We start from the raw sequence: 26451 nt of genomic DNA, 5'->3' as shown, positions 1-26451 counted from the left end.
AGACCAATACAGTGAGTCATGATCTTTTTGTGGATGGAAAGCCTTACCTTCAATTTATTAAAAAACACAATATCTGGGAAGCACAATACAGCGAGGTGCAATAAAATGAAGAATTCCTGTATTTTGCTTTGCTTTGTTTGTTTAAGGCAGATTTCAGGCATCTGAGTGCCAATTTTTGATCTCTTAAGTTGTGAGGCTAAAGTTATGTTCAAATATGCTATAACTCCTCAAAGCCATTTGTGAGTTCCTCCTTCAGACTTGTCAACTGAAACAGAACACCAGTTATAACGATATTATCCTCTTCTTTATTTTTATGCTTCCTCCTTTCTTAATTTTTGTGTGGTATAGAAATTGGGGCTGTGACTGCAAGGTGCCATACTCCATTTTACAAATTGGAGTATTATTTAATTGTATTGCTGTAAGCCATTTAGATATGTAGTGAGTTTTCAGTATTTGGCAATTAAAATCCAAATATTTTATGCAGATCTCTGCCTGTTGAACAAAGATTACTTATATATACTATTAACCTAGAGAAGTTGTTAAAGCTGTTGTTTTTCAAATCTTAATTAAAGATATTGCCTTTTGGTCCTTAAAAGCATATGGGAGTTGGTTAAATGCATTTTCAAGGAAACATGAGCTGATGACTCTTGCTTTGTACAGGCATACTGATGAGCAGTTAGAACTTAGAAGCCATTACAAGAGATAAGACTATAAATTAAAGCTTAACTATAAACTTCAAAACAGAGTAGCAAAAAGCGAGTAGGGAAACCATTACCTAATTGTGATGAAATTTAGTGGGAAGTAGGTAGTGTTGATTTCAGGTACACTGGTACACTAGCCGAGGTAGCTTTTGTACTTAATTGTTTCATTAGTTCGACTTGTAAACACATGGAAAAATAGTACTCAATTACCCCTTTTATAATTAAAGTGTGATTTTCCTGCCAAAATGTTAATTCCACATTGAGATTCGAACTGACAAAAATACTGAGTTTACACTGTACATTGACATGCTCTAAACCCTCTCTTTAAAAAAAAACAACAACAAAAAACTACCATAGTTTTGAATATCTTTCAAGGAGACAGAGCACTAAATAACCAATCTAATAGACTGATAGTGATTTAATTCGTCTTAATAATGAAATCTGATCAGTTATTTAGAATGCGATCATTCATTCCCAGGGCCGTCAAGTGTGGGACAATCTATGGATGTTCTCAGTGATAATACCTCTGAGGACTCTGGTAAGAAAGCAGAGGTGACTAGCCTAAGGGAGGAAGATAGAGGCTGTGTACAGGGAGGGACAAAGACAAAAAGCTAGGCCCTGCACTCAAGCCCCACCCCTCAGGAGAATCTGTGGGCCACTTTCCTTTGCTCATCATGAGAAACCAGTTCAGAATGTTCACTCTGCTCATGTGAGGATTGCTCCAAAGAAACTGTAATGTAAGGAAATGAAGGTAACCACTAGTCTAAGGAATTTGTCACAGAGAAAGGGCAAGGAGAACGCAGACACTAATGCAGGAAGACACACAAAACTGCAGGAACCAAGAACCTGGCTTCAGGAATCAATACATTTATCTGTCCCTTTCTCATTCACCTCATGGGGATCAAAACGACTTGACTTTGATAATGCAATCTTCAAACCACTTACAAAGCAAGTAAATTGTGGTCTTTCTGATATGTTCTTAGGAGAGCAAATTTTCGTTTTGTTTTGTTTTTCAACCTATTTCCATCTACTCTTTCATCAGGAATAGCAAATCCTACCACATGCTTTTGAAACAGTTTTAGTTTTAAAAGGGAAAGGCTTCCATCTGCTGGATTCTTTGAGTAATAAAGCATATGAGAATCCACATTAGATTTTCTTTCGGTGTTGGCATTGCATAACCTGGCACATCCACTTAAAGCTTTCATAATTCTTTTAAATTGCATTTTATATCAAGTATCTAGTCATTAATGAACACATTCAGGTTTTACAAAATATAAACCCCACTTTATGTCACACAAGAAAATCGAGAGGCATATATAATTTATCTTTTCACTGGAAAAAAAGTGACATGAAATAATTAAATACACAATAAAAAAGTTCTATTTATTAGAAAATTCATAATAAAAGTAATATTACCTGGAATATCAAGATGGTTGAAAAAATGGAGTGTATAAATAGACATCTCATTTTTTTTAAAAAATTGTCTTATTTTTCATGAGCAATCCCTTTTACATTAGAATGCCAGTATTTTGAGCTCAGCTAATGCTGTCTAATGACATCTTCTTGTATATGTGTTACATTACACAGTGAGATGATAGCAGGGGTCTTTTGGGGGCATACTGTGACCTACACTAGAGGGTATATATACAGTTTGGGTTTTTTTTAATGGAATATATTTCTTTTCTGTAATTTCTTACTAAATTACTTTCTATAACCTTTTACTGAGTCATTACAAAGGTAAAGAATCATTTTTACTCCAGCAGAGTTGGATCTTTGAAAAGGATGTAAGGACTTAAGGCTTTTATTTAAAAAAAAATTCAGCATGGTGACTATAATTAATGATACTATATTGTATATTTGAAAGTTGCTAAGAGTAAATCTTAAAGGTTCTCATCATAAGAAAAAAAATTTGTAACTATGTTTTAGCGATAGATGTTTACAAGAGTTATAATGGAGATTATTTTGCAATATATATAAATATTGAATATTATATTGTACACCTGAAAATAATGCGATGTTATATATAAATTATATCTCAAAAAGTAAAACAAAAGTTAAAAAAAACGTGGGAATTAAAGCACAGGAAGGAAAAAACAGTCAATGGAGCGGTTATCTATCTAGGTAGGATTCTCTAAAAAGGGAACTCAACGGGTGGGACAGCCTGGGTCTTTATTTAGTTGTGTAGCTGATAGTGGATGTCTTTGAAATGGATGCCTCAGCAATCAAAAGTTTAATGTCAGGTACTTATATTACAATTAAAATAAAAGTTGTCATACACTTATACTACAGGTTGGCACTGTTCCTCAAGGAAACTAGCCAGTAGTCCGATTAATGCCATAGGATGCTTTCCCCACTAAAGGGAGCAGTATTTTTTCTTTACTCTCATAGGGTTTGCCTTCCCAGACTGCACTCCTTCTAGTGTCATTAAGGGAGGTTCACAGACTAATTTCCCAGCTTGGGATTTCACATACCATTACTTTACATCAAAGGAACCACTTCCCATTGAAGGAGTTTTAACAATGGGTACATCATCATGGGATCCACTGATCTTATCACAAAAGATTACCCCAGGAGTTGTTAGCCTGATAGAAGACTGGCCTCTGAAAGGTCAGCTAAGGCACAAGCTGCAGATGGCATCCCACGGGGTTGGGGTACTCTCCCCCAAGATGTGGTATACTTTGAACCAACAGCAATTATATGGTGCTGTGTCCCCAGCAGCTAAAGCACACAGTCCAGAAATCAGTTTGAAGTAGGATTGACCCTTATCATCACTCTCGGGAACTCAGTTGGGGATTTTGTTCATCTGTTGCCACGACTTTCAGATCTATCGTATTTAAAGTTGTGGCCCTCAGAGATGGAATGATTCCACTAGGTACAGAGTAAGGGTTCCACCTGACCCAAAGCTACAACTATGGGCTGGGTAATTTTGACCTTCATGTAGATAGACTAGCAGCGAACATTTACTTTCCGGGTGTGAGTAACTGGCCTTGGTTATCAAGGTATGAGATGCTGATACTTAAAGGAACAGGAATAAGTGTGTCTGGAAATCAGGAGATACATGGGGATATTTCTTGTCTGTGTTTCCATATCTGCTAATAACAGTGGCAACTGGAGCCTGACTGAGAAGCAAGGTAACCAGGAACTCAGAACCCTCAGGCACCAAGGTCTTTGTTCCATTGGACAAGACAACTTAGACCAACAGAAAAGTCAGTGAGAATGAGAAGCTGGTAGATGGCTGGTAGAAGGAGTTGGCAGAAAACAAAACAAAACAAATTCAGTTAACAGAATAACTTTTAGGTGTCTATGTCTTAGTTAACTCTCAAATTTTTAATCTCAATTTATGTCGAAATTATCCTGAATATCTTTTATACCAAATGAAATTAAAAAGAAATGGAAGGTTAATGCTGTCAATTTATAACTATGAACATTATCTGGCAAATAAGACCAAATTAAAAATCACGACAACTTTTTTTCTTTACTTCAAACTCTTAGATATCCAGGACAGTATGGCTAAGTTGAAGAAATAAGGCGGAAAAACCTTAAGATTTGTCTCCTAAGCTATAACAAATATCTAAGAATTCCCAGATGAGTTCTCTATGGCTTTGATTCCTTCCTTTATAAATTTGTAAATATAGAATTTGACACCTAGAAAAGAGTAAGTCTTGCTAAAGCAAAATTCCACTAGTCTTGCTAACTTTATTTTGAATGTTTTTAGCTTCAAAACCTGAAATATAATTGAACATTAAGATCTATCCAGTTTAGATATGACCTTATAATTGTACCTAAAGAATTTCCTAAAATAGGACTTTTTAAGACAGTGAAACGATTTGCTAAGAATAACAAGTAATGCAAATAGTTTGTATTTAAATATGTATTAGCTTGATAAGTATATGCAACAAATATTAAATTATAAATGATGATATGATAGTAATTATCTTTAGTAAAAACTTATTTTAGTTTTGTGGTTTCTTCTTTTTGAGTTGCCACAATTCTGTTCATTGTCTTTTTTCTGACCAACTTTTTTCACATTTCTATGATCGATCCTGATGGATACCGAGAATTTTTTGTTTTATTTTTGCTTTAGAAAATTTCTTGGCACATTGAGAGAGAGAGAGAGAGAGAGAGAGAGAGAGAGAGAGAGAGAGAGAGAGAGAGAGAGATTAACCTTTTTTTTTTTTTTGTACTTGCTCCACTAAAAAATTAAAACCAGACCTAAATTTAACAACAAAAGAAGAAACACAAAAATTCTTATGTTCATGGTGCTGACCTTGTAGTATGAAGACAAACAATAAATAAAAAATAGTATGTTTGATTGTAATAATAGCTCAGGGACTTAGTAGGATAATGAAAAGGATCTCACAGAGGGCTTATGCCATTTTAGATAGGGTCATCAGGAAAGAACCCACTTTAGTGATTTAACTATACTGGCACTGTGGCCTACCAGTAGAATAAAGCTCAGGGGCCTCTGAGGACATTCCAGCTTCTTTTGGATACATTCTTTTTTAGCTGGATTGTCCTGACTTACCTCCTTGTGACTGTGTTCATGTGACTCCCATCATCTGGGAGTACTTATAAAGCCAAATAAATCACTCAAATTTCAGACCCACGAACCATTTGAACAGGTTCCTGTCTGGAGAACAGACATAGGAGATATCAATTCTCTATAAGATAATCCCATCTCTACACTTCACACTTAAATTCAACCGTGATTCAAGAAGATAATAGAAAAAATAGAAAGGGGATAGCTCTGCTGGACATAATGTTAAGATTAAGAATTATTTATCAGAAATGTTACTAAACCACATTGGTTGCCTATCTTATGAAAGATCTGAGATGTGTAACTTTATGCCTCTTCTTTTGAGACACTAAAGAAGTATATAACTAATATTTTTTGTTAGGGAGAATAACTTCTTCCTGAACTTCCTTCCAACAGGAAAAGGTGTAACTCTGGGGGGCTTACTTCAAAATCATTCATTATTCAACCTTTCTGTTGTAGGTGCCTGATCTAATATGGTTTATACATGCATAAAAAATTGCATTTTATTTTGTCTAAACAATGCAGAGGGAAGATTGATTGCAACAATTTCTTGTATTACAAAGCTATATATTACAAGTCATGTATCACAGTCAAACATGGTTTTACTTGGATTAAATATAATATACACCATTTTGTCATGATGCCTTTATATTGGCTTGTATAGTTAAGAATATCTCTCTCTACACTTAAAATTTGATGAACTCTGCTTTACAAAAAATATTTAAGGTCCAGCCTCAGGAAAATTTGTTGTTGTACCATGTAAAGAGAAACCATAATAACAACAGAGCACATATAATATATTGGTGGAAAAACATAATTCATGCTTCATAAATCATATCTAGCCCTTTTAAAGCAGTAAACAAAATTATATTAGGAACAATTTAAACAACAACAAATGAACAAGACAAACAAAAACTCATAGACACAGATGATAGTTTAGTGGTTACCAGAGGGAAAGGGGAGAAGGTTAAGGGGAGACAAACAAAAATTCATAGACACAGATGATAGTTTAGTGGTTACCAGAGGGAAACGGGAGAAGATTAAGGGGTAACTAGGATAAAGGGAGTCAAATATATGTCAACATAAGGAGATTTAACTTTGGGTAGTAGACAATGCAATATACATATGATGTAGTATTAAATTATACACTTGAAACCTATATAATTTTATTAACCAATGTCACCCCAATAAATTTAATTAAAGAAAAAGTCCATCTTAATTTTATGTCATTAGTCCATCTTGGTAGAATAGTTAAAAATTTTATTTTTGCATACAACAATAAAACATGTTATATTGGCTAAGAACTAACAATACATTCTAATAAAATAAATCCATCATACAAAATGCCACATAGCTTTCCATCCTTATTTAAGAAAGCTTTAATTTAGATTTTTATTAACAGGGTTTGATCAAATGTTTTTATCCTTTAGTTAATGTTAATATTGACTGTCTTTAAGTATAGGGACCTTGGTTATGAAGCTAGTAGTGAAAATTAAAATATTGCTTTAGTGTAAATAATTCTAAAAGAAACTTTTAAAGGTTAACTAGTTAAAAACTACTTAATATATACAAGCATACTGTTGTGTTAATAATTACTGAATATGAATTAAGCCCTATAGTGTCTGTGTTCTGTAAATACTGAAACAGCACTGGTTTATTATTAAACAGAAATCGGTAATTAAACTATATAGTAAACATACAATTTTAATGTTCTTTAAATTTTGTGATGAATTTTGTAACACTGCCTTGCAGAGTACCTTTTAACTCAGTAAACACTGAACATTGGTCAGAAAGAAGAAAATGCACGATTGAGAACTACATAAAAAAGATTAAAGGGATTAAGAATGTTGTGTCCTATGAAAACAAAAATAAAACAGTATTTTAATGATAGTTTTCTGAAGTGGCAAGTATCTTAGTTCATGACTAAACTTATTGAAAATTGCTTTAAAATTTTCTAATCTAGCAGAAGAAATATAAACTTAAAATGTTTCCCATTCATATTTAAAAATTCAAAAAAGTAGAATAAATAAGACTAGTATTAGATTATAAAATACTTTCCTGCAAAATTTATATTATTGAACAAAAGGTTGTTTTTTTCCCCAACATAACAACAATTTAAATTTTTGAGCTCTCTCACTCTGTGCCAGGGTACTTTGTATGCTTTATCTCATTTTCTCACAATCTTATGAAGTAGTTACAATTATTATTTCTGTTGTACCTTTTACAAATGAAAAAGAAATAACTATTTCTGTTGTATTCAAAGTCATATAGCTAGTATATAAGGGACCTAGAATTTTTTGATTATCAAATTAGCTCTATGATCATTTCCTCAGAGAGCTTTCCCTGATCATTTGTGGATACGTTTCCTATTTTATGCTTCTATACTTTGAACATCTCTCAGATACACTTGTAATTTTACATTTGGTAACTTTCACTTGTTTTAGTTATTTGATTTACTACTGATTAAGCTGTGAGGGAAGAACTGCTATATAGTTTTTATTCAACATTTTATCCCTATCACCCAGTACAGTAAGTATATAACACAGAGAGAAACAATGAAAAATGTTGAATGAAGGAATAGATGTTAAGGACACTGTTGTGGAAGTCAAGAGACCCAGATTCCAAGGTGAGCTCTTTTACTTATCAACTGTGCTACTTCACACAGATGCAATTAACTTTCTGAGTCTTAGTGTTTTCATCTGTGAAAGGTCGATTCTAACTCATACAGTTACAGTTTTGATGCAATTTAGATTTTATACAGTTGTTAATCAGTAAGTTTTCACTGCATCAAAAATTTTTTCCCCACAGTTTTCCATATCTTTTAATCAATAGTTTTAACCTATTTACAACAACGAAGTTGGAGAACAGGAGAAATAATATGAGAAGCTTAAATCAGTTTTGGTAATATTATTTATATTTTTAGAAAAACTGATATTCTTCAGAGTTTGGACATTAGAACTCCATAGTTATGATATGATTTAAAATGCTTTCCTTTTCCCTGGGCAAATCAAACCCTCAATAGAAAACAAAATACTACATTACACATATGCTATTCCTTTCAGGATGTTGGCATTCTGTCTCCCCCTTCAGTGGCCCAATCCCCAGAGTGTTTGTTGAATTATATAGTATCATAGCCTTAGACTAGTGACATCCTGAGAAAAACACAAAGCTCTAAAAAAGAGAAGCATGTTATAATTCTCTATGTAATAGAGTATTAGGCTATTATGTAGAAGAATATTTTAGCATCACAATAGTACAGCTGACAAACTTGGCCTATTTTCATCATGACTGAATGTTGCCCTTATTTAGTAACTGCTGAGCAGTTCTCTTACTAAGCAGTGTTAAGTCTGGTTTGTGAACTGTATCTTATGAATGCAATAAATAAACTTTGCTTTGTTTTCAGTATCAAGTCTTTGACATGACTAGTGCTAGAAGATAAATGCTGCATGGGAAACCAAGGAGCAATATGTTATTCTGTTATTCCCCAAAATCATAAGTCAAACTCATACTTATTGAAATTTTTGTCATTGGTTGTTCCACAGTAACTGTGTACAGTATCTTGAAGGTGACTAATGGCTCTCCTATATAGCCTTTTTCAGCTCCCTCATTTGTAGTTCAGGACAGAAGGGGAAAATTGGTTGACAATGGAGATGGAGAATATTTTTGCAATTTTTCTTTCATAACGAAAATCAACATGTTCTCTTAGAACAGTTTTTTAATCTCAATTTCTATTGTTCCTAGTAGTGTATCAACTTAACCAAACGATTGAGGAATTTGTGTTTTTCTTGTGTGGCATATGTGTCAAAAATCACCAGAGTACACAACTGTGGACCAGGGAAATCACAGGCATAGAAATGTGTGAAGTTTCAGCTTCATTTTATTAGTACTTTGGGTTTAGAGAAATGCTTGAGTTGAGACTTTAAATGATACCTATAGGAGTGCAATTCTGAGAAGACTTGAAAATGATGTATGGCATGGTTCTCACTGAAAGGGCATATACGCCAAAGTTAAGTTGTTGATTTCCCATTCCATTCATCTGATATACAACAGAAGTGAACAGGCTCGGAAACTACCTAGCCCACCCTTTGATAAAGAGATGACATGGCCTTTGAAGTCCATATCCATGTTAAAACAACAACAAACATAATAGGTAACTTTTAGTGAGCACTATGTATCATGCACTGTTTACATGATATTTTACATGTTAACTCATTTAATAATCACAATAACACACTGAGGATGATGCTATTATGCCCATTTAATAGAAGAAAGAACTGAGACTTTATGAGGTTACATAAAATGCCCAATTTCATTCAGAGTTTGAACTAATTTTTAAAAGAACTGTTATATTAATCACCTTTAATCATATCTATATATACATGTGTATATATATATACAGAATTATTTCCCCTTGCTGTATAAATAGAAATGTTTAAAGTATATAAAAGTCATTCCCATTGTAAAAAATTATATATCCTAGGTTTATATTCTATTAGCCTAGATAATAAAAAATTAACTATGTGTACTTACTATTTCTTTTATTTGAGTTAGTGTGATCCATAATATAATCTCAGCTATTACTTGAGTTAATAACTTGTGAAAACCAATTCACACTAGTCTTCCTAGATCATATTTTTTCCTAATAATTCATAATTCAAAAATATAATTAATCTTTCTTATTGGCTTTGCAGCAAGAATGCTGACTAAATACAGACTAGGAAAATGTACTTTAATAAATATTAAAAATTGTTGTTAATGGTATTCTTTACTAATGATACCAAGTAAGACTTTGGAGCCAAATTTTACATAAACTTCTCTCTATCTCCCTTTCTTTCTATATATAATATTCTTGATATATATTAAGAATAATATAAAAATATATCTAAATAAGTCTAAAGTACTTTTAGTAATTATAAAGTAGTAATTTTAAATCATGAAATCAAAGACATAAACATAATTCTTATACACGTATATGTCTGAAAGTGAGAGAATGGGAAGGAAAGAGTAAGAGGGAAGAGAGAGCAAGTGCCAGAGAGTAATACAACTAATATTTAAATAATTGGTGCAAGACATTGTTCTAGGAACTGAGCAGACATATACATATTGATAAATACATGTATCTGAATTTACTACCATTGTCTTGGAATGGTAGTAAATCTTTTGATGGAAACCGCTAATGAAAAATTTTAAAGCGTATAGAATTTTTTTCCCAAAAAGATATTTCTCTAATGAGATTAATTTATGTTCTGTGAATAATTATTATTATTACTTAGATATTAAAAATACAACAAAACTGTGTTTTAATTTTTTCAATGGAGAATTGACTCAAATTTTTTTAAAAGGGACAAATAAATTTGGAAAATTTACAAATACTGTATTTCATCTATTTTAAACTACCATCCATTTAAAGATCACCACTTTATTATTATTATTATTATTATTTACCACTAAGAAAAAGTGTCCAGTTAAACTATAATGTAAAATTTCTTTCACTTAGAATTATTTCGTCCCTTTCAATCAAAAGGTCATCTCGTTGACAGTTTAACACCAACAAGAGTCCACAATTTTGGGTGCAGTGAGAAGGGAGTGAGACTTTATTCAGTGCAAACAGCTCAATTGTAATACAGATCAACTGTGAAACAGCACAGCTCTGAAGCACCTAGCAAGGCAGGTCTGTGAGACAGCTCTGATCTGTTGACGCTCCAGTCAAGGAAACACAGTCTTGGAAAAAAACTGAAGTACACTTCCTGAGCCAGAGAGGAGCCGACTAACACATAAAGTCCCTGTCCTTGATCCCTAATTGGTTATTCTTCATGAAGATAAGGACTCCTAATCCTCACAGTTTGATTGGTCCAAAAAAACCTGTCCTGATTGGTCAGTGAAGATGCTAATGAGGATATAGCTCTGCAGTTCCAATTGGATGGAGAAAGCCTCAATCCTATTGGTTGAAATACAATTCCAGGAACTCCCTTATAAGAGTAGTATCAGAAGGCAGGAAAAAAAGAGCAACAGGTAGTTTAATGTGGAAAGGGGGCAGGTTAGTGCAGGCTTCCAACTGAAGTGCAGCTTGCATGGGACACCCCTGTTCAGCAATGGCTGCTAGGCTCTGTTCATAAATTTAAGCCCAATTAGCCACCAGGAGCCCTTCTTAACAGGTACATTCATGCTCAGGATCAACATATTAAGGACCTGTTTTAGATATAAATTTAGACACAGCTTTTTGATCATCTCTCATTTTTATACATACAATTTTTTTTTTTAAATAAGTAAAATAAATTGACTAAGCAACTTCACATTTTGAGGCTCTTTTGAATCACTTTTTATTGCAGATTTACTAGTGTGGGTGTGTTTTTCATCTACTGTCATTCTCAATGCCCTCAAGATGATTGATGATGTAGGCTTTCTTAAAACGTTATTATCCATGGGATTTCTTCCAAGTCCCTGAAACCATTCGGCAAAGTTTAATCTTGGTACTTTCTTGATTTTACCAGAAGTATCGAAGGAAAGTTTTCAGACAATAATCAGGATATATTAAAATGCCCACTGGTTTAAAAATCCATTAATTAATTACTGAAACTACAATTGGTTAGTTATTTTAAGAAGAGAAAAACAAGTTTGCATATGCTCAAGCACAGAAAAATACAATACAATTGTCTTATCCCCAGGAGCAATTATAAGATGCCATTGATTATAAAATATATCATTATTTCAGAGATAGTATAATATTGTTATAACACTGAAGAAAAAGCAAAACTAGTGATTTAATGAAGACAATTTATGAAGCACTGCATGGAAATATTTTGGTTGGTCAGTCGATTACACATTGGAATCTTCTGGCTAGTATTTAACTGTCAGATCAATGGAATAACTTCCAATTGTGTCATTACTGATCATTTATTTCTATAAATTTAAGTTTGTCCAGTATCTTGGATCACATTGATCTTTCAAGACTGAAAGAATTTTCCACGTGGATTTTTTTTCTTTAAGGAATGATAATTACCATGTTTTGTACCACCACCCAAGGGAAGATATCTCTATATGTAGGCTTTTCAAAGTTTCTCCATTTTTTTCTAATCTAATTCTAGTAGAGTGGGCAAATTTATGGACTTTGATATGTAATAGATGTGAGTGACTTCTAATCCCCCTTCTATTTTCTAAGTAAGCTTGAGCAAGTTATTTAACCATTTGATGTCTCAGTTCTTTCATCCTTCAAACAAACTAACAAACAAACAAACAATAATAAAAAGGGACGTAATAAGAGTTTTAATGAGAAGGTATATACAAAGGTGTTTATTGTGTAATTAAGAACATGAAGTCCCTTAAATAAAGCTATATCTGTTGTTTCAGTACTTCTCGGACACAACTATATCATACCATGGATGGGTAGATAAATGCTTGTCCTATTCCAAAACTGGTTTGAGATGGCTTTTTAAATTCTAAATTTATATGATACACTCAATAGAATATAGAGGAATATCTTATCAGCTATAAAGTTGGCAGTGTTTGTAAGATAAAAACCAATTGCTAGGATAAAATATAGCTTTTTATGTTTCTGAGTTCATGAAAGATCTCCAGAGATTTCCTATTCAAAACAAAATAAAAATCATCTGATGAAATACTCAAGGACCTCAGGGTATTCATAATGCTAATATAATAAGTTTTGAGTATCTTTTTTTTACCCTCAATGAAACCAGTATCATAATGCAAATCCTCATTTAGATTTCACAGTGGTTAAAATAATGTCATCTAAATATACAGTTTTATGTTAAAGCAAGTTGATCTTAGATAAAATTTAGAAGATAAAAGTAGACTGTTTAAGCAATAAGAAATATTAGAGAGTTTAAAGAATAAATTAAAACAGTGTTCCGGAAAGGAAATTAACTTCTTACACCATTAGAGGGTGTGCACATTTGATGTACTTTTCTGGAGAACAGGTTAGTAATAGATATATATTTTTAAAATCTTGAAACCATCATATAATTTCTCAAAATACATTGCTTCTACAAATTATACTAATGAAATAATCAAGAACATAATAAAAAAGATATAAAGGTGTTTGTTGATTTTAAAGTCCAAAATTAGAAACACTTGAATGTCCAACTATAGGGAATTGATTAAATAATTTATCATCAACTTGTAAAACAGAATGCTGCAGAGACATTAAAAACATTATAGAGTTGAATTGACTTGAAAAATGTGCAGGTCATACGTTTTTATAAAGAAAACAAGTTGTAAGTGCATATTACAGTATAAATATATTTTTTCAAAAACAGTTGTTTTTATATAATTACATATAAATAGAAAGAAGTTTAGAAAAATTATTACCATAGCTTTGTTACAGATGACTTTTAATTTTCATATTTATCTATGTTTTAGAATTATATTCAATGAATACATAATTCTCAAATAACAAAATGAGCTTTTAAAATATAAACATAAATTGTATGTGAATTTTTCTTTACTACTGGGGGATAATAAACATAAAACAAAACAAAATGCACAAGGTAGATAGTAATGCTTTTTATTGGCTCAATATTTCCTTCATTTTTCATAAAATTTGTCAATTGAGGAGCAGATGACTATATATTCTGGCTACTTTAGCTTCTGAAGGGTGGTAAACACTATCTTTAGGTCCTCACTTGGAATTTTTTTCCTAGAGATTGTAGATTTTATAGTCGATTTGCTTCAACTGATATCAAATTGACCTTTATTTTAAAAGGCAATTGCAAAGGTTCACTTTTCTTATTTCCTATATTCTTGTTCATCTGGGACCAAGCAGTTCAATATGAAATTTTTATTGTCAAATTGAACTGAAGTTTGAGGCAATTACCTAGAAAATTTAGCCTCTAGACCTCCCCAAACTTTTGACTATGAAGATTGGACAGACAAATAAATTAAGAAGTCTGATGTTTGCTGCTTCTATATGACATAGTTCTCAACAGAAGCTATGATCTTTGTACAATTCATTATTCTCATTTGTATGCCATTAATATAAAATTGCAGTCATAATTTTTTTAAAAAGCTAAATTCAACATATAATCACTATGTATTATTAGCTAGCATGGGCCATCAGCCTGTTAAAGCAGTTCTATTCAGTTACTTCCTAATCAATGGTTATAAGCCTGGGGAGTTTTTGTGTATATCAAGAATGGGTAAAATGGTGGATTTTAAATGGTGGATTAAAAGAGTGGTTTTGAATAATTAAAAAAATAAGAGGAGTCCAAGTAATCCATTAAATCTCTGACAATATAATATTTATATACATTAGAATACAATAGTCGCTCATTGGTTTAAAAGTGATTATTATTAGTTTTTGAGGAGAAGGACATTCAGATTCTTATTCATAAAGTTACTGATAAAAATTATTCAACGAAACAAAATAAGATGATTTTTTCTTATGGAGAATTTGAAAATATCACACAAAAAAACCTTAGCTAAAACTATGTATACTGGTCTATGTATACATACCAAAATATATACTATGTATATACTAAAATATACAAGTATATTGTTAACATGATATCATTGTATATAAAAAAATTCTTGATTAGCTGCATAGTTTTAATTGTGGTAACAACAACAACAAAATAGATGTATTAAGTTCTCTTTTTTTCTAGTTTCAAAGAGAATGTGCTATTTTTATTTTCTGTTTTTTTTGTCATTGTTGGATATATTCTCATTTCAATTAGTTATAATGAAAATACATTTAAAAATACTTTATTAACCTTTTTCTATATTCTTATACAGTCATAATTGTTTCAATATACAAATTACATTTTATCAATTAGATATACCATTGGTTTAATTAAACATTCCTTATAGAAGGAAAATCATTTTCCCTTTTCTTTATGTTATGCTGCAATATATATTCTTATGTATAAAATCTAAGCTTTAGCTTATAATCAGGATATTCTATCATCAGGTATATTTCAGGGAACTAGAAATATTCAACTTATTAAGCATCTACTAGAGAAGAACTTAACTGAGATCACCATAATCTTCCATCTATTATCTATTATAAATTTAAAACATGATTGCCCTACATATCTAACTAAATTTAATACTACCATGATATGGATTTTTAAAAAGATGATAAAGGACAGGTTATTTAAAAAAGTATAACAATTCATAAATGTTATAATTTACCTTTTACTCAAACCTGTAAACCTGTAGTTAAATACTTTTTTTTCAATTTATTATACATCTTCATCTTCATCTTCAGCCTTTGTGCAAATCCCACTGAAAGATTCCTCTTAAAAACTTGTAGTTCTTATAATAAGTTGCCTTTGAAAAAAAATATGTAGTAATTGCACTAAGATTTCTTCTATCGTAACCTTCCTTCCTTACGTTAGTCAATTTCTGTCATAACATGTATCACCTTTTCAGGTATTGCTGTTTTGTTTTGTTTTTAATGTCTTTCTCCACTAGAATATAAACTCCATAGAGGAAGATACTTTTGTTCACTGATGTGTCCAAAGTGCCTAGAAAATGCTCCTTAAAAAAAGTGGGAATGCAATAAATATGTATTTGCTGGCTTAATCTTGACTGTTTTTTCTTCCTCTCTTTCTTTCTTTTTCCATCTGTTTATTTATCTTACTCATGTATTGGCATCACTGTCATAGGAATTCTTTATATGGTAGCCCCAGAAGCTCCATGCTTAAAGCATCTTTGTAGCTAGCAATCCAAAAGAAATAGAGCTTCAGCTTCAACTAGCTAATTATCAGGATACTTCAGTCAGGCTGGCTGGTTCACATTCCCATTCCTGAGCCCATCATTTTTATGGGTTGGGTGTAAAGTTGAGAAATAGAATTCTTCGATTGTCTGGGTGTTACTCAGAATTTGGCCTGAACAACAGCAGTATCTCCTGGGCTTGATAGATATGCAGACTCTCAGGCCTCACTCAAGACCAATTAAATCATAATCTGCATTTAACAAGATTCCCTGGTGATATGCCTTTAGTCTGTGCCCCATTTGGAGCTGGGAATGTGGATAGGGAAATGGAGTCACCGAACCACACAAACTGCAAGTGGAGAAGGGATGGTTGCCCAGATAAAACTGATATACAGAATGGATGTTGGGCATGTAAAGACAATAGATATCTATTAACAATATCCAATATATATTCATCAATTATTATATATCAGGTACTGCACTATGCCTTTTCCAGACATCGCTTAACGTTCACAACATCTCATAAAATAGGAGACCTGAGACTTCAAGAGATTAAATAATTTATCCAAAGTTTTGTTGGGAGGCAATGAGCAGATTAATTTATAATATAATATCAAGTAGTAATAAGTGTCCCGGGGAACAACCAAGCAAGATAGAGAGGGATAGAGCCTGACTCATGATTATGGGATAGAGGGATCAATTAGGATAAGAAAGTCAGAGAGAACCTGAGGAAATAAAGTTTGAGCAGAGACTTGTACCAAATGAAGGACAGTTCATATAAGTTCCTGTGTAATACAATTCTAGACAGGAAAGAGGATGAGTACAAAACCATGAATTGTGAATGACCTTGGCACATTAGAAGAAAAACAAAGAAAAAAAATAACACAACAAAAAGAAAGCCAGTGTGGCTACGATGAAGTGAATATAGATGACTAATTCAAAGAGATAGCCAAGAGTCAGTTCCTAAAGGATGTTAAGCAATGGTTAGGATATTGTCAATTATTTCTAGCACCATGGAGCAGGGGAGTGACATTATTTTATTTATATTTAAAATATATTGTCTAGGGAACAGGCAGTATTAAATAAAGGATAGATGGAGGAATGTAAGATGTCAGTGGGACTAGTAAGAGGAATATTGTAATGCTAGTCTAAGGAAGAGGTGAGCGACAGCAGGGCTAGGGTAGCAGAGAGGTTGGTGAAGGGGCTGGGAGTATATTGTGAATGAAGAGCCAACAGAAATTGCTAATAAATTGAATATTTGTGTGTAAGACACAAAGAGTTACTTCTTTGTTTTTACTCTGAGTAAATGGGTGGATATTTGTGCTAGTTACTGAAATGGAGAAACTTGGAGATGGAGCAAGTTGGAAAATAAAGATATGCCTCTTAGTAATCCAAGTAAAATTTTTGGGTAAACAATTGAATAAACTAGAAAGACTTGAAGATAAGAGTTTGGAAAACAAGGCAGATGGCATTTTAAGTTACAGATCTGAATAATCAGATTCAGCCTCTACTTCACAGTCATTCATTGACACAGGCCAACAAAATCCTGACCATTTTGTAGCTACACTCACTGGGGTACAAGTGCCCCTCAGTCCTTGTACAGAGAAGTGAAATATTGTGTTAAGAGACACAATGCTCACCAAATATTCCATATACTCCTCCACATTCCCCAGGCCCCTGCACTTAGGCAGGAACATCTGACTGGTCCTGGCCAATGAACAGTGAGGGGAAGGGATATCTGTTAGTTTTGGTCTTAAAGATAGAAAAGCAACTCTGAGACCCTCCAGGTCTCTTTTCCTCCAGTATAGAGACTAAGGAGGCATCTCTTACATTATTAAAAATCATCAATTAGATGATTTCAGTTGCCAGATCACTTAACACAAAGAGAAATTATTTTAGTGATCTATTCTGTAAATGTTTTCAAGCCTTTTCTTTTGAAGGTTAAACTCCAGATCAGAAGTTCTGGATAAAAATATTTTGAAAGCAAATATTTATCTATTTTAAATGGCCAGAGACGTTGTTGTTTTTTTATACAAATTCCATTTATAGTTTTGTAAATTGCTTAATGTCTGGCCTATTAGAAGATAGCTGGATTCTTAATTTCTGTTTTGATCCACAAGCCATGTAGTATCTGTAAGACTTCCTGTATATTCATGAGAAGTGAGAGTAAAAATCAATATTTTCTTAGAAAGAAGTGTTTTGGCTGTGTAAACATCATCAAAATGCTTTCTAAGAATACTAAGACATTAATTTTGTAAAACAAAAATCCTAAAGAGACAATGAAAAGAGGGTGGAGCTAGCAGGTGACGGACTTCAAGAGGGTTGCTGCTTTTTAATATAGCGACCCAAATAATGGCTTTAGTTTCAGACATTTAGGTTGTCTAAATAATTGTTTGTTTTATGGAATGATTAATGGGCTTTGCTGTGTGGTTGGGATAGAATGTACTAAATACTGGGTCATGTTAAACAGAGATTATTTCTCAGATTATTTTGAAAATAATCTGAGAAATAATTGAAATCTTATCATAGTTATTTAGTCATTTCGGTCGTGTCATTTTTAATATTGATAAGAATATACAAATTATGTCACCATATCTTTTTTATATAAAAATTAGTAGGCAACATTATTGTTTTTATTTCTCAACTAGAAAGCATTCTCTTATGAACCTCAATGAAAACATTCTTTTTAATTTCACATATTCTATAATATGAAGTAAATCTAAGCAATTTTAACACACACCTGTGAGTATATTTCATTTGTTTATTTTAGTTTCTTTATGCTTATTTACTAACTTATCCAAGGATTTCAGGTGGCTTATATTAACTTATAAAATAAAACAGAAAAAAAATCAGTAAAGAACAAAAATCAGGTCTATGGTAAGCCTAGGTAGGATAAAAGTTAAAGAAGGGAAAGTTAGAATGTATAAGCGCCGTATATTGGGAGGATCATAATTATATAGTGAATTTATCATAAAATCTATAAGTGGTAAATAAATGACTGTAGGGAAAATATGAGTATTAACAAAAACATTGGAACTATTAAAGTTTTTACTAAAGAGAAACAACTACAATATTACACAGCTCAGTTAAGTTTTGATTATGAAATGCTAAATTAATACCAGTTTACACTTAGTTGATTATTCAATCTAAGAAGTACAAGTACTTGGTGATAAATATTTGCATTTGAAAAGTCATATCCAATGGAAAACAGTGGTTTTTTTTATATTTATTAAATGTACTAATTGGATGTTAGTAAGAAAATCAGTGCAGTAACAGCTGCAAATGCAATTGAATTTGATGGAATTATAATTATAGAGAAAAAACTGATAACAAATTAAACAGAGTGAAGCAGTGCTAAAACAAAAATAGCACAAATTGATGTATGTTTCTCTGAACAATTCCAGGTGTTGTCAAAGTGGATTATGGAGATGTGTCAGTCAGAAAGACACTAAGAGAAAATCTGAAGTGTAAGCCCTTTTCTTGGTACCTTGAAAACATCTATCCGGACTCCCAGATCCCAAGACGTTATTACTCACTTGGTGAGGTATGAATTATTTATTTTGGTTAAGTTATAAATTTATTTTGCAAATGGAGCAATCTCTAAAGAGCTCAATATTATGAATAAAATGTTATGAATAAAATGTTTCAAGGATATTTAAATCTATTTTTAATGATTTCTCATATGTTATAAGGACCATAAAGATCTTTGTCTTTGAGATTTGTAAAAGTAAAAAGATAGTTTAAGACTGAACAAATAGTATTTTTTTGTTTCTTTACAAGTAGCTCTGAAACTTTTTGGTCCTGTGGACCTTACACTCTTAAAATTTATTGTGAACCCCAAAGAGCTTTTGCTTATGTGTGGTATAACTATTAATATTTATGGTATTGAAACCAAAACTGAGAACCTTAAAAACTTCTATTAATTGACTAAAACAAGTAATAATTTATTACATGTTAATATAATTAATATTTTTGAAAAATAGGTATATTTGCCAAAGCAAAATCAAATGATAAGAAGATTAACATCATTTATAGTTTTGTAAATTGCTTAATGTCTAGCCTATTAGAAGATAGCTGGATTCTTAATTTCTGTTTTGATCCACAAGCCATGTAGTATCTGTAAGACTCCCTGTATATTCATGAGAAGTAAGAGTAAAAATTGCAGGTAATACCTAAGTGTTATTAAAATCACATTGACTTTGTGTACCCACTGAGAACTATTCTTTTCCAAAATATATGTTATCTTTAGAAATACCTAGTTGGCTTCATGACAACTATACAAACATATTCATAATATATATTTAATTCTTCAGAATAAGACTTGTCCTTTTATTAATTGAATGTTCCTTGTTGGTAATTTCTACTTTAATTGAAATTAGGTTTGGGGATCAAAACTAATTTAATATTGGTTTTAATTAAAGCATTTAATTAAACAATAATATAATATATTTGGAAAATTATTAATTTTGTTCTTTGGTTGAAATTGCTATTTTTGTAGATTATAATAGAATATCTGAAAATTTATAGAGTTTGAGTTAATCCTTTATTTATTTTTTTTTGCCAAAATATATCTGTACTTTCTTCACTCTTTAATTTTAATCCATAAATATAATTTACTTATAATTAACTAGAAAATAAGGCTCAAACTTAATGGAGCCCTAGCCGAATTGTTTTGAAAGGCTGTTTTTTTTGTGCCATATCGATGCATTATTAGTCAACTCTTCACTTTTTTGTTAGCCATGTAAATATCTCTCTAAAGAATTTTTCAGTGTACATATATTGAACCTTAATTTGAATAGCGTAGTACAAAGTTTCATGTGCAATAATTACTGAATTTACCACGTTCTGGGCCAGACTTTAGTCATTTTCTAGTTCTAAGCCTCAGGGTTTTATTTATGTATTTTGTTTTTATGGTGGGAGTTGGGGAAGGGATTGTTGTTAACATTGTCTTCAATATGTAATATACCGCGTTAACACCAATGTAATAGAGATTTATATTCAAACAAAATATATGAAGGTGCTTTTTAAATGCAAGCACTTTTTGCATGCTCATTATTATGACCTAGTCCTACTGAAGATCCTCAATAAAATATCCAATATTCTTATTTCTTTACTGAAAAGTTTGAGCAATCGTGAATCTGATTATATCCTTAGTAAAAGGAAATTTTTATTTTTGTAGTAGAGAATTTCTTCCATTGTAGTCAATGGACTTAGCTGATGAGTAAGCATTGATTACTTTTTCTAAAAGGAAATATGACCAGGGCCAGTAACAAGACAGATATGAGTAAAGAGAACTTATTGGAAATTCTCTGAGGCCACTCAAGTGAGACCTGAGAAAAACTCGGAGCTCTAAGATAGAACCTAGATGTTTACTTCCATGTTAAAAATCTAATTTTATTCTTTCTGGTTCTACATCAAGGAAACTTAATTAATTGATTTCCTAAAAAAACTAAAAATAAAGTATACTCTGGGCACATTTCTTTGTGCTACCTACTGATTTTGAATTAGCTATCTAATGGATTAGGTGGTCCTATTTTAATTTATAGAAATAGTTTGAAAAGCTTTTAAAGAGAGAGATCGTGCCTTTCCAAGTTTTTGAAACGTATCCAGAAAAGGCAGTATATTGTATTGATAAAACTCCAGACCTTGGAGTCAAGCAGAGGAGGGTTTAAATCCTGATGTCACTCACAGTTTACAACTTGAATGGCACTAGGTATCCTCTCTAGTTCGTGTCAGTAGCATGCAGATAATCATAACAGGCCTCTAGAGATGATTGATGATACAGAGCATCTAGTACTATGCCTGGAAAGAAGTGTAGTTATTATAATTATTATAGCTACTATTTATTGATTTCTTACTATGTCACACATTATTCTAGATGCTTTATAACAACTGTATCATTTAAAAGTCACAATTCATTGACTTTGGGTTTCGTTATTACCTCCCATATAATATGAAAACTGACATACAGAAAGTTTATGTCCTTGATCTAAGGGTCATAGACCTAGCTAACTATTGAAGTCAGGATTAAAATACATGAATTTAGTCTAACAGTAAAGTTCACTTTTTCTTACAACTAAGAGAAGAAAATAGATTATATTATTATATTTTATTCATTCAAAATGTTTATATTAAACAAGAGTTTGAACTGGAACCTGTTGTGTGCTAAGGGTGCAAAGTCAAATAAAGAAAGATCTTCTTTCTTTAGTCATTCTACTAAAAAGGTAAGTAGGGAGATAGCAAGAAAGAATCAAGAAACTTAGTAGAAATAAAAGGCGCCCTACCTGAGCTATATAGACATGTTATAAACTCCCATTTTGAAAACCAAACAAAATAAAAAATCTGATATATTTTTAACTTTCTGCAAGATTAATGTACTGTAGTTTTCCACTTTAAAGCCAGACTTAAAGAGAAGCAATCCAGCAACTGTTTCTATGGAAACAAAAGGACAAATTCACCAAGCACTACTTCCTGATTCAATTTTGCATAGTCATGTATACATAATTTAAGATAGATATGTTGATAATGAATTTGGGATAAACTCTTAATGGACAACAGTTATTTACTTAAAGCTTTTTCTTTCTGCTAATTTGTCTTCTATACAAAGATACTATTTATCAAATATCACAGTGGTATCAGTTGTCCAAGCTACTTATCAAGACAACAAAATTATTTCTTTGTAGTGTATGTTCTCCACACTTAATTTCTAATGAAATTGTTAAGACTTAACAATTTACAAGTTTTAAAGTTTTTCAAATGCTTGTAGTTAATACTGTAGTAGATTGGTAAGTATAAACAATTTCTTGTCAATTTTTCTTTTTAACTTTCCTAGCTATATTGGAAGATAAGGTATGATATAGGTAAATATGATATTAAGTTTCTCTTTATCATATTTTGTCACCAAAATAGTCATCAGTAGAGTTATTGATGTCAGATGGTTATATCTTAATTTCCTATTTTCTCATTTTGCTCAGATAATTGAAATATTACTTTACCCAGCCCATGAATTTCATGCAATTTCCAATGGGAAATTAAAAGCTGTGGAATTGCTTTGAACTAAAACCTTTAAGTAGCTTAATGAAGCATGTGCCTTTTAGACTCAGTAAGCAGATCATAATGGAATAAGGAAGTCAAGCTCTTAGTAGCATTAAATTTTCTCTTAACTAGCCCTTCAGTTTACATAGATTTAACATACCAGGTTCTGATCTTGTAATATAAAGGCTAATTCAAGGTTTAGTTTGAAAAATGGCATTCTAAAGCAATAATCCCTCACCCCAAATATTTGGCCTATGACAAGTCAGCATTTTGGGGGAAGAAATGTATTATGAGCTATGTAGAGCAAAGGTATATTGGAGAGGAAGAGGAGGAAGAGGATTTCTGGAACCAAGTGACTTAACTCCTGGGGCTTAAAATTTGCAGTTGTGTGTTGCTTTGAAGATATTTAGACATTAGTCTATGACCTCAGCACTTCTTTTTTCTCTTGTATCCTTTAACCATAATAATTAAAGTGTCAGCACATATTGGTATTGTGTCCTTAAATATTGTTAAAGAGCAAATTTAAGTCACTAAAAATAGACATCTATGAAGCTGCTAGGCTGTAGGGATTAAGGGTATAATCAGTTACTGCCAATGCAGAAGCTAAAATGCTTAGAGTTTTACCCTCTCAGCTGGTAATCAGGAGATCGATCTATTTATAGATTCACAGTTTTCTTGACCCCTTAATAGGATAACCAGTAAGAAATCCTCATTTTCGATGACTTACACAAATGGGGACAATTCTCTCTGCCTGTGGTTATATTTCTAAAACTTTTTGGTGCCCAGTAGTTAATTTTAATCCCAGGGTAACTGAGTACACATATGTATAGGCAGAATATGTTACTCTTCATCAGATGTTAATCTTAAAGAACGTGGGCTGGTTGACCCACTTGTGAACAAAATGAGTGAGTTTATTACCTGAAAAATATTTTTACTTCATATTGCCGATAATCAGATTAGAATTAATTCTCATTGTTGTTTTTGTTATCCACAAAAATAAATAAAATTGTTCATTTTTAAATGTTATTTTCTTTCTTTGTGGAAAAAATTAAGATATCACATAGAATTTTTAAATCTCATAGTCATTAATCAGGGCATTTTAAATCAAACTCAGCTTGGATTCAAGCATGTATATTTCGTACTCATCCCTCTGATTTATTTGCAATTTGGTAAAGAGAAAATATGCTAAAATGTATATTCACTATGATAATTATAGAAATATTAACATTTAACTATGGAATTTACTGTGAATGTGTCTCTTTACAAAGTTAAGAGAAACTAAATGAGGTTGACATATGTAAAATATGAGTCATATAATGTGCAATTGAAGGATACGCAAGTATTGTTGTAATTAAAGCAAAAAGAAAGCTAGTTTAAGTTTAAGTTTAGACATCTTTAGAATGGATCTTACATATTAGTTTTCAAATGTAAAGGTGTGTGCAGTGGGAGGGAGTATACGCCTCTTTTAAGAACTAGAGTTCCCATTGTTGTTTGCTATTACAATCCAGCAGAGGGAGCACAAGCTAATGAACATAACTTTAAGTTTTAAGAACATTACCAAAAACATGCTGCTGATGAGCAGAAACATTTAGAAAAGAGCTTACTGATTTCAAGCATTAAAACACAAGAGGGAGAAATACTCTCAAGTTTATACCATTAAAAAAACGTTTACAAACAATAAAATATTATATGTTAACAAAGAAATCTCAAGGTGGACAATAATTAAAGTTAAAGCTATGTTGGCTCTATAGCACATATTCAAAACTATACCACAACATAAAGAATGAGTTAAAGGAACATTCTAGATCTCAGAATTACCATGTGTGCTATATTTATGTTGATACAAGTCATAGAACAGACTCTATAAGGATCTTCTAATGAATAAATTTCTTTAGCATTTGTTTGCCTAGATTTTTCTTAATGCCATCAATGAGCAATTGTATCATTAGGTAATATAGTACCACTGACAAGACCAAGGTCTTTCCTGAAATTTCGCTTTGCTTAAACAATAATTTTTGGTAGTATATGTTTGATTGATGTCCCAAGTGTTCTTAGAAAAGTTCTGATTAGAAAATCACACAAGATAATCCTAAATCTGATCGTCCTTTGTATTACAAAAGATGAGATGCATAGTTTGACCTTTCCTGTGTGCCAATATCTTGTAATTTGCATTAAGATTACTTGTTGAAGATTGTCAGTACACATTAATGATCATTTTTACATTTTGAAGAATATGTAGCAGATTCTCATTGTTCTGTAATAATAAGTAATACGAATTCCCATTGTGTTGGGCTCACTGATTTGCGAGCAATCTGATGTATACCAACCTGCTTTCCAGGTGTGCATGAATTTTTTTTTTAATTTGGCTATCATAGGTCTAGTGATATAAACATTTCAGATATCATCTCTATCCAAATGATGTGTCCCCCCCCCCCTATTTTTTAAAGATGACTATTAATACCTCTGTTCCCCGATACTCTGTGCCCCTTCCTGTTTGTATCTAATGTCATCCTGGCCAAAGCCAGAAATTATTTATGTAACTTCAGCTGAACAGTGTGGCATTCAGCATGAAGAAAACTTTACTTCTAGTCTTCTTAGCTTGGTCTCTAGCCTGCTTTCATATGGCTTGTTCCATGTGCTTTCACCAATGTCTGGATGACCTGCTGTTACTGTTACCTCTGGTCACCTAGATCTTGACCCTCCTTTGCTCTTTCCAGGCTTCTCTTCTGATGAATACTTCTGCCTGCCTGGATTCAAGACTGGGCTATTTCCAAACTCATTATAATAACTTCAATTATATCTTCCAATTCCTTATTTGGATAAATTATTTAATTTTACTGCATCTTAATATTTTCATTTATGAAATATGGGTAGTAGGTTGGTTATAAATATTAATTTAGCTATAACACATAAATGCTATTTATGTACTCATGTGCTCATGCAATTTAGCTGTTACAATAATTGCTACTTATTATTGCGGTGGTGGTGGTGGTTGTCTCCCCTGTCTCATTCTGACAGCTGTCCTAAACCACTGACTTCTGTGTATTCCTATTCTCCCGGATCAGCCAGCCTCACCAGACTTGACTTGAGTTCCTATGTTGTATACTCTTTCTATATCCTAAAGGGCAAGTGATATTACATGTTCGGAAACTACTAAACTATTTATAGAAAAGTTAGAACATGTTAAATATATAACAGGCTTCTTTTCATACAGTCCCCAAAATAAGTGCATTCTGAAATTCTGAAAAAAATTGTGGCAGCAGTGACATAGCATTTGAATGCCTTTGAATTCTCCCTTGAAAACAGAGCTCTCCAGGATATCCAGGATAGTAATATCGAAAATTTTTAAAAATAATATTTTTAATTAAAAAAATTGATGGACAATGTCAGCAAAATTAAGTGGCAAGGTATTCTAACAAATCCTAAGATATGAGCTATGAATTTCATGAATATATGATAATAGTAGTTAAAACTGGGTGAGGTGTTTCATAATTCCAATTTGAAAGT

General features: G+C 31.9%; 1 protein-coding gene across 8 annotated transcripts in view; it reads left to right on the top strand.

The window, feature by feature from the left end:
* Nucleotides 1–26451, top strand: part of GALNT13 (polypeptide N-acetylgalactosaminyltransferase 13) — a 431627-nt gene that overhangs the window by 358208 nt on the left and 46968 nt on the right. For all 8 annotated transcript variants that reach the window (XM_036237890.1, XM_036237891.1, XM_036237892.1 and 5 more), the window contains one exon: nt 19314–19453. In XM_036237890.1, the coding sequence (XP_036093783.1) occupies nt 19314–19453 (140 nt within the window). The remainder of the gene's footprint in view (nt 1–19313; nt 19454–26451) is intronic.

This window comes from Rousettus aegyptiacus, unplaced genomic scaffold, assembly GCF_014176215.1.
Source record: "Rousettus aegyptiacus isolate mRouAeg1 unplaced genomic scaffold, mRouAeg1.p scaffold_m13_p_2, whole genome shotgun sequence".
NCBI classification, from domain to species: domain Eukaryota; kingdom Metazoa; phylum Chordata; class Mammalia; order Chiroptera; family Pteropodidae; genus Rousettus; species Rousettus aegyptiacus.
This window is presented reverse-complemented; position numbering and strand designations above follow the sequence as displayed.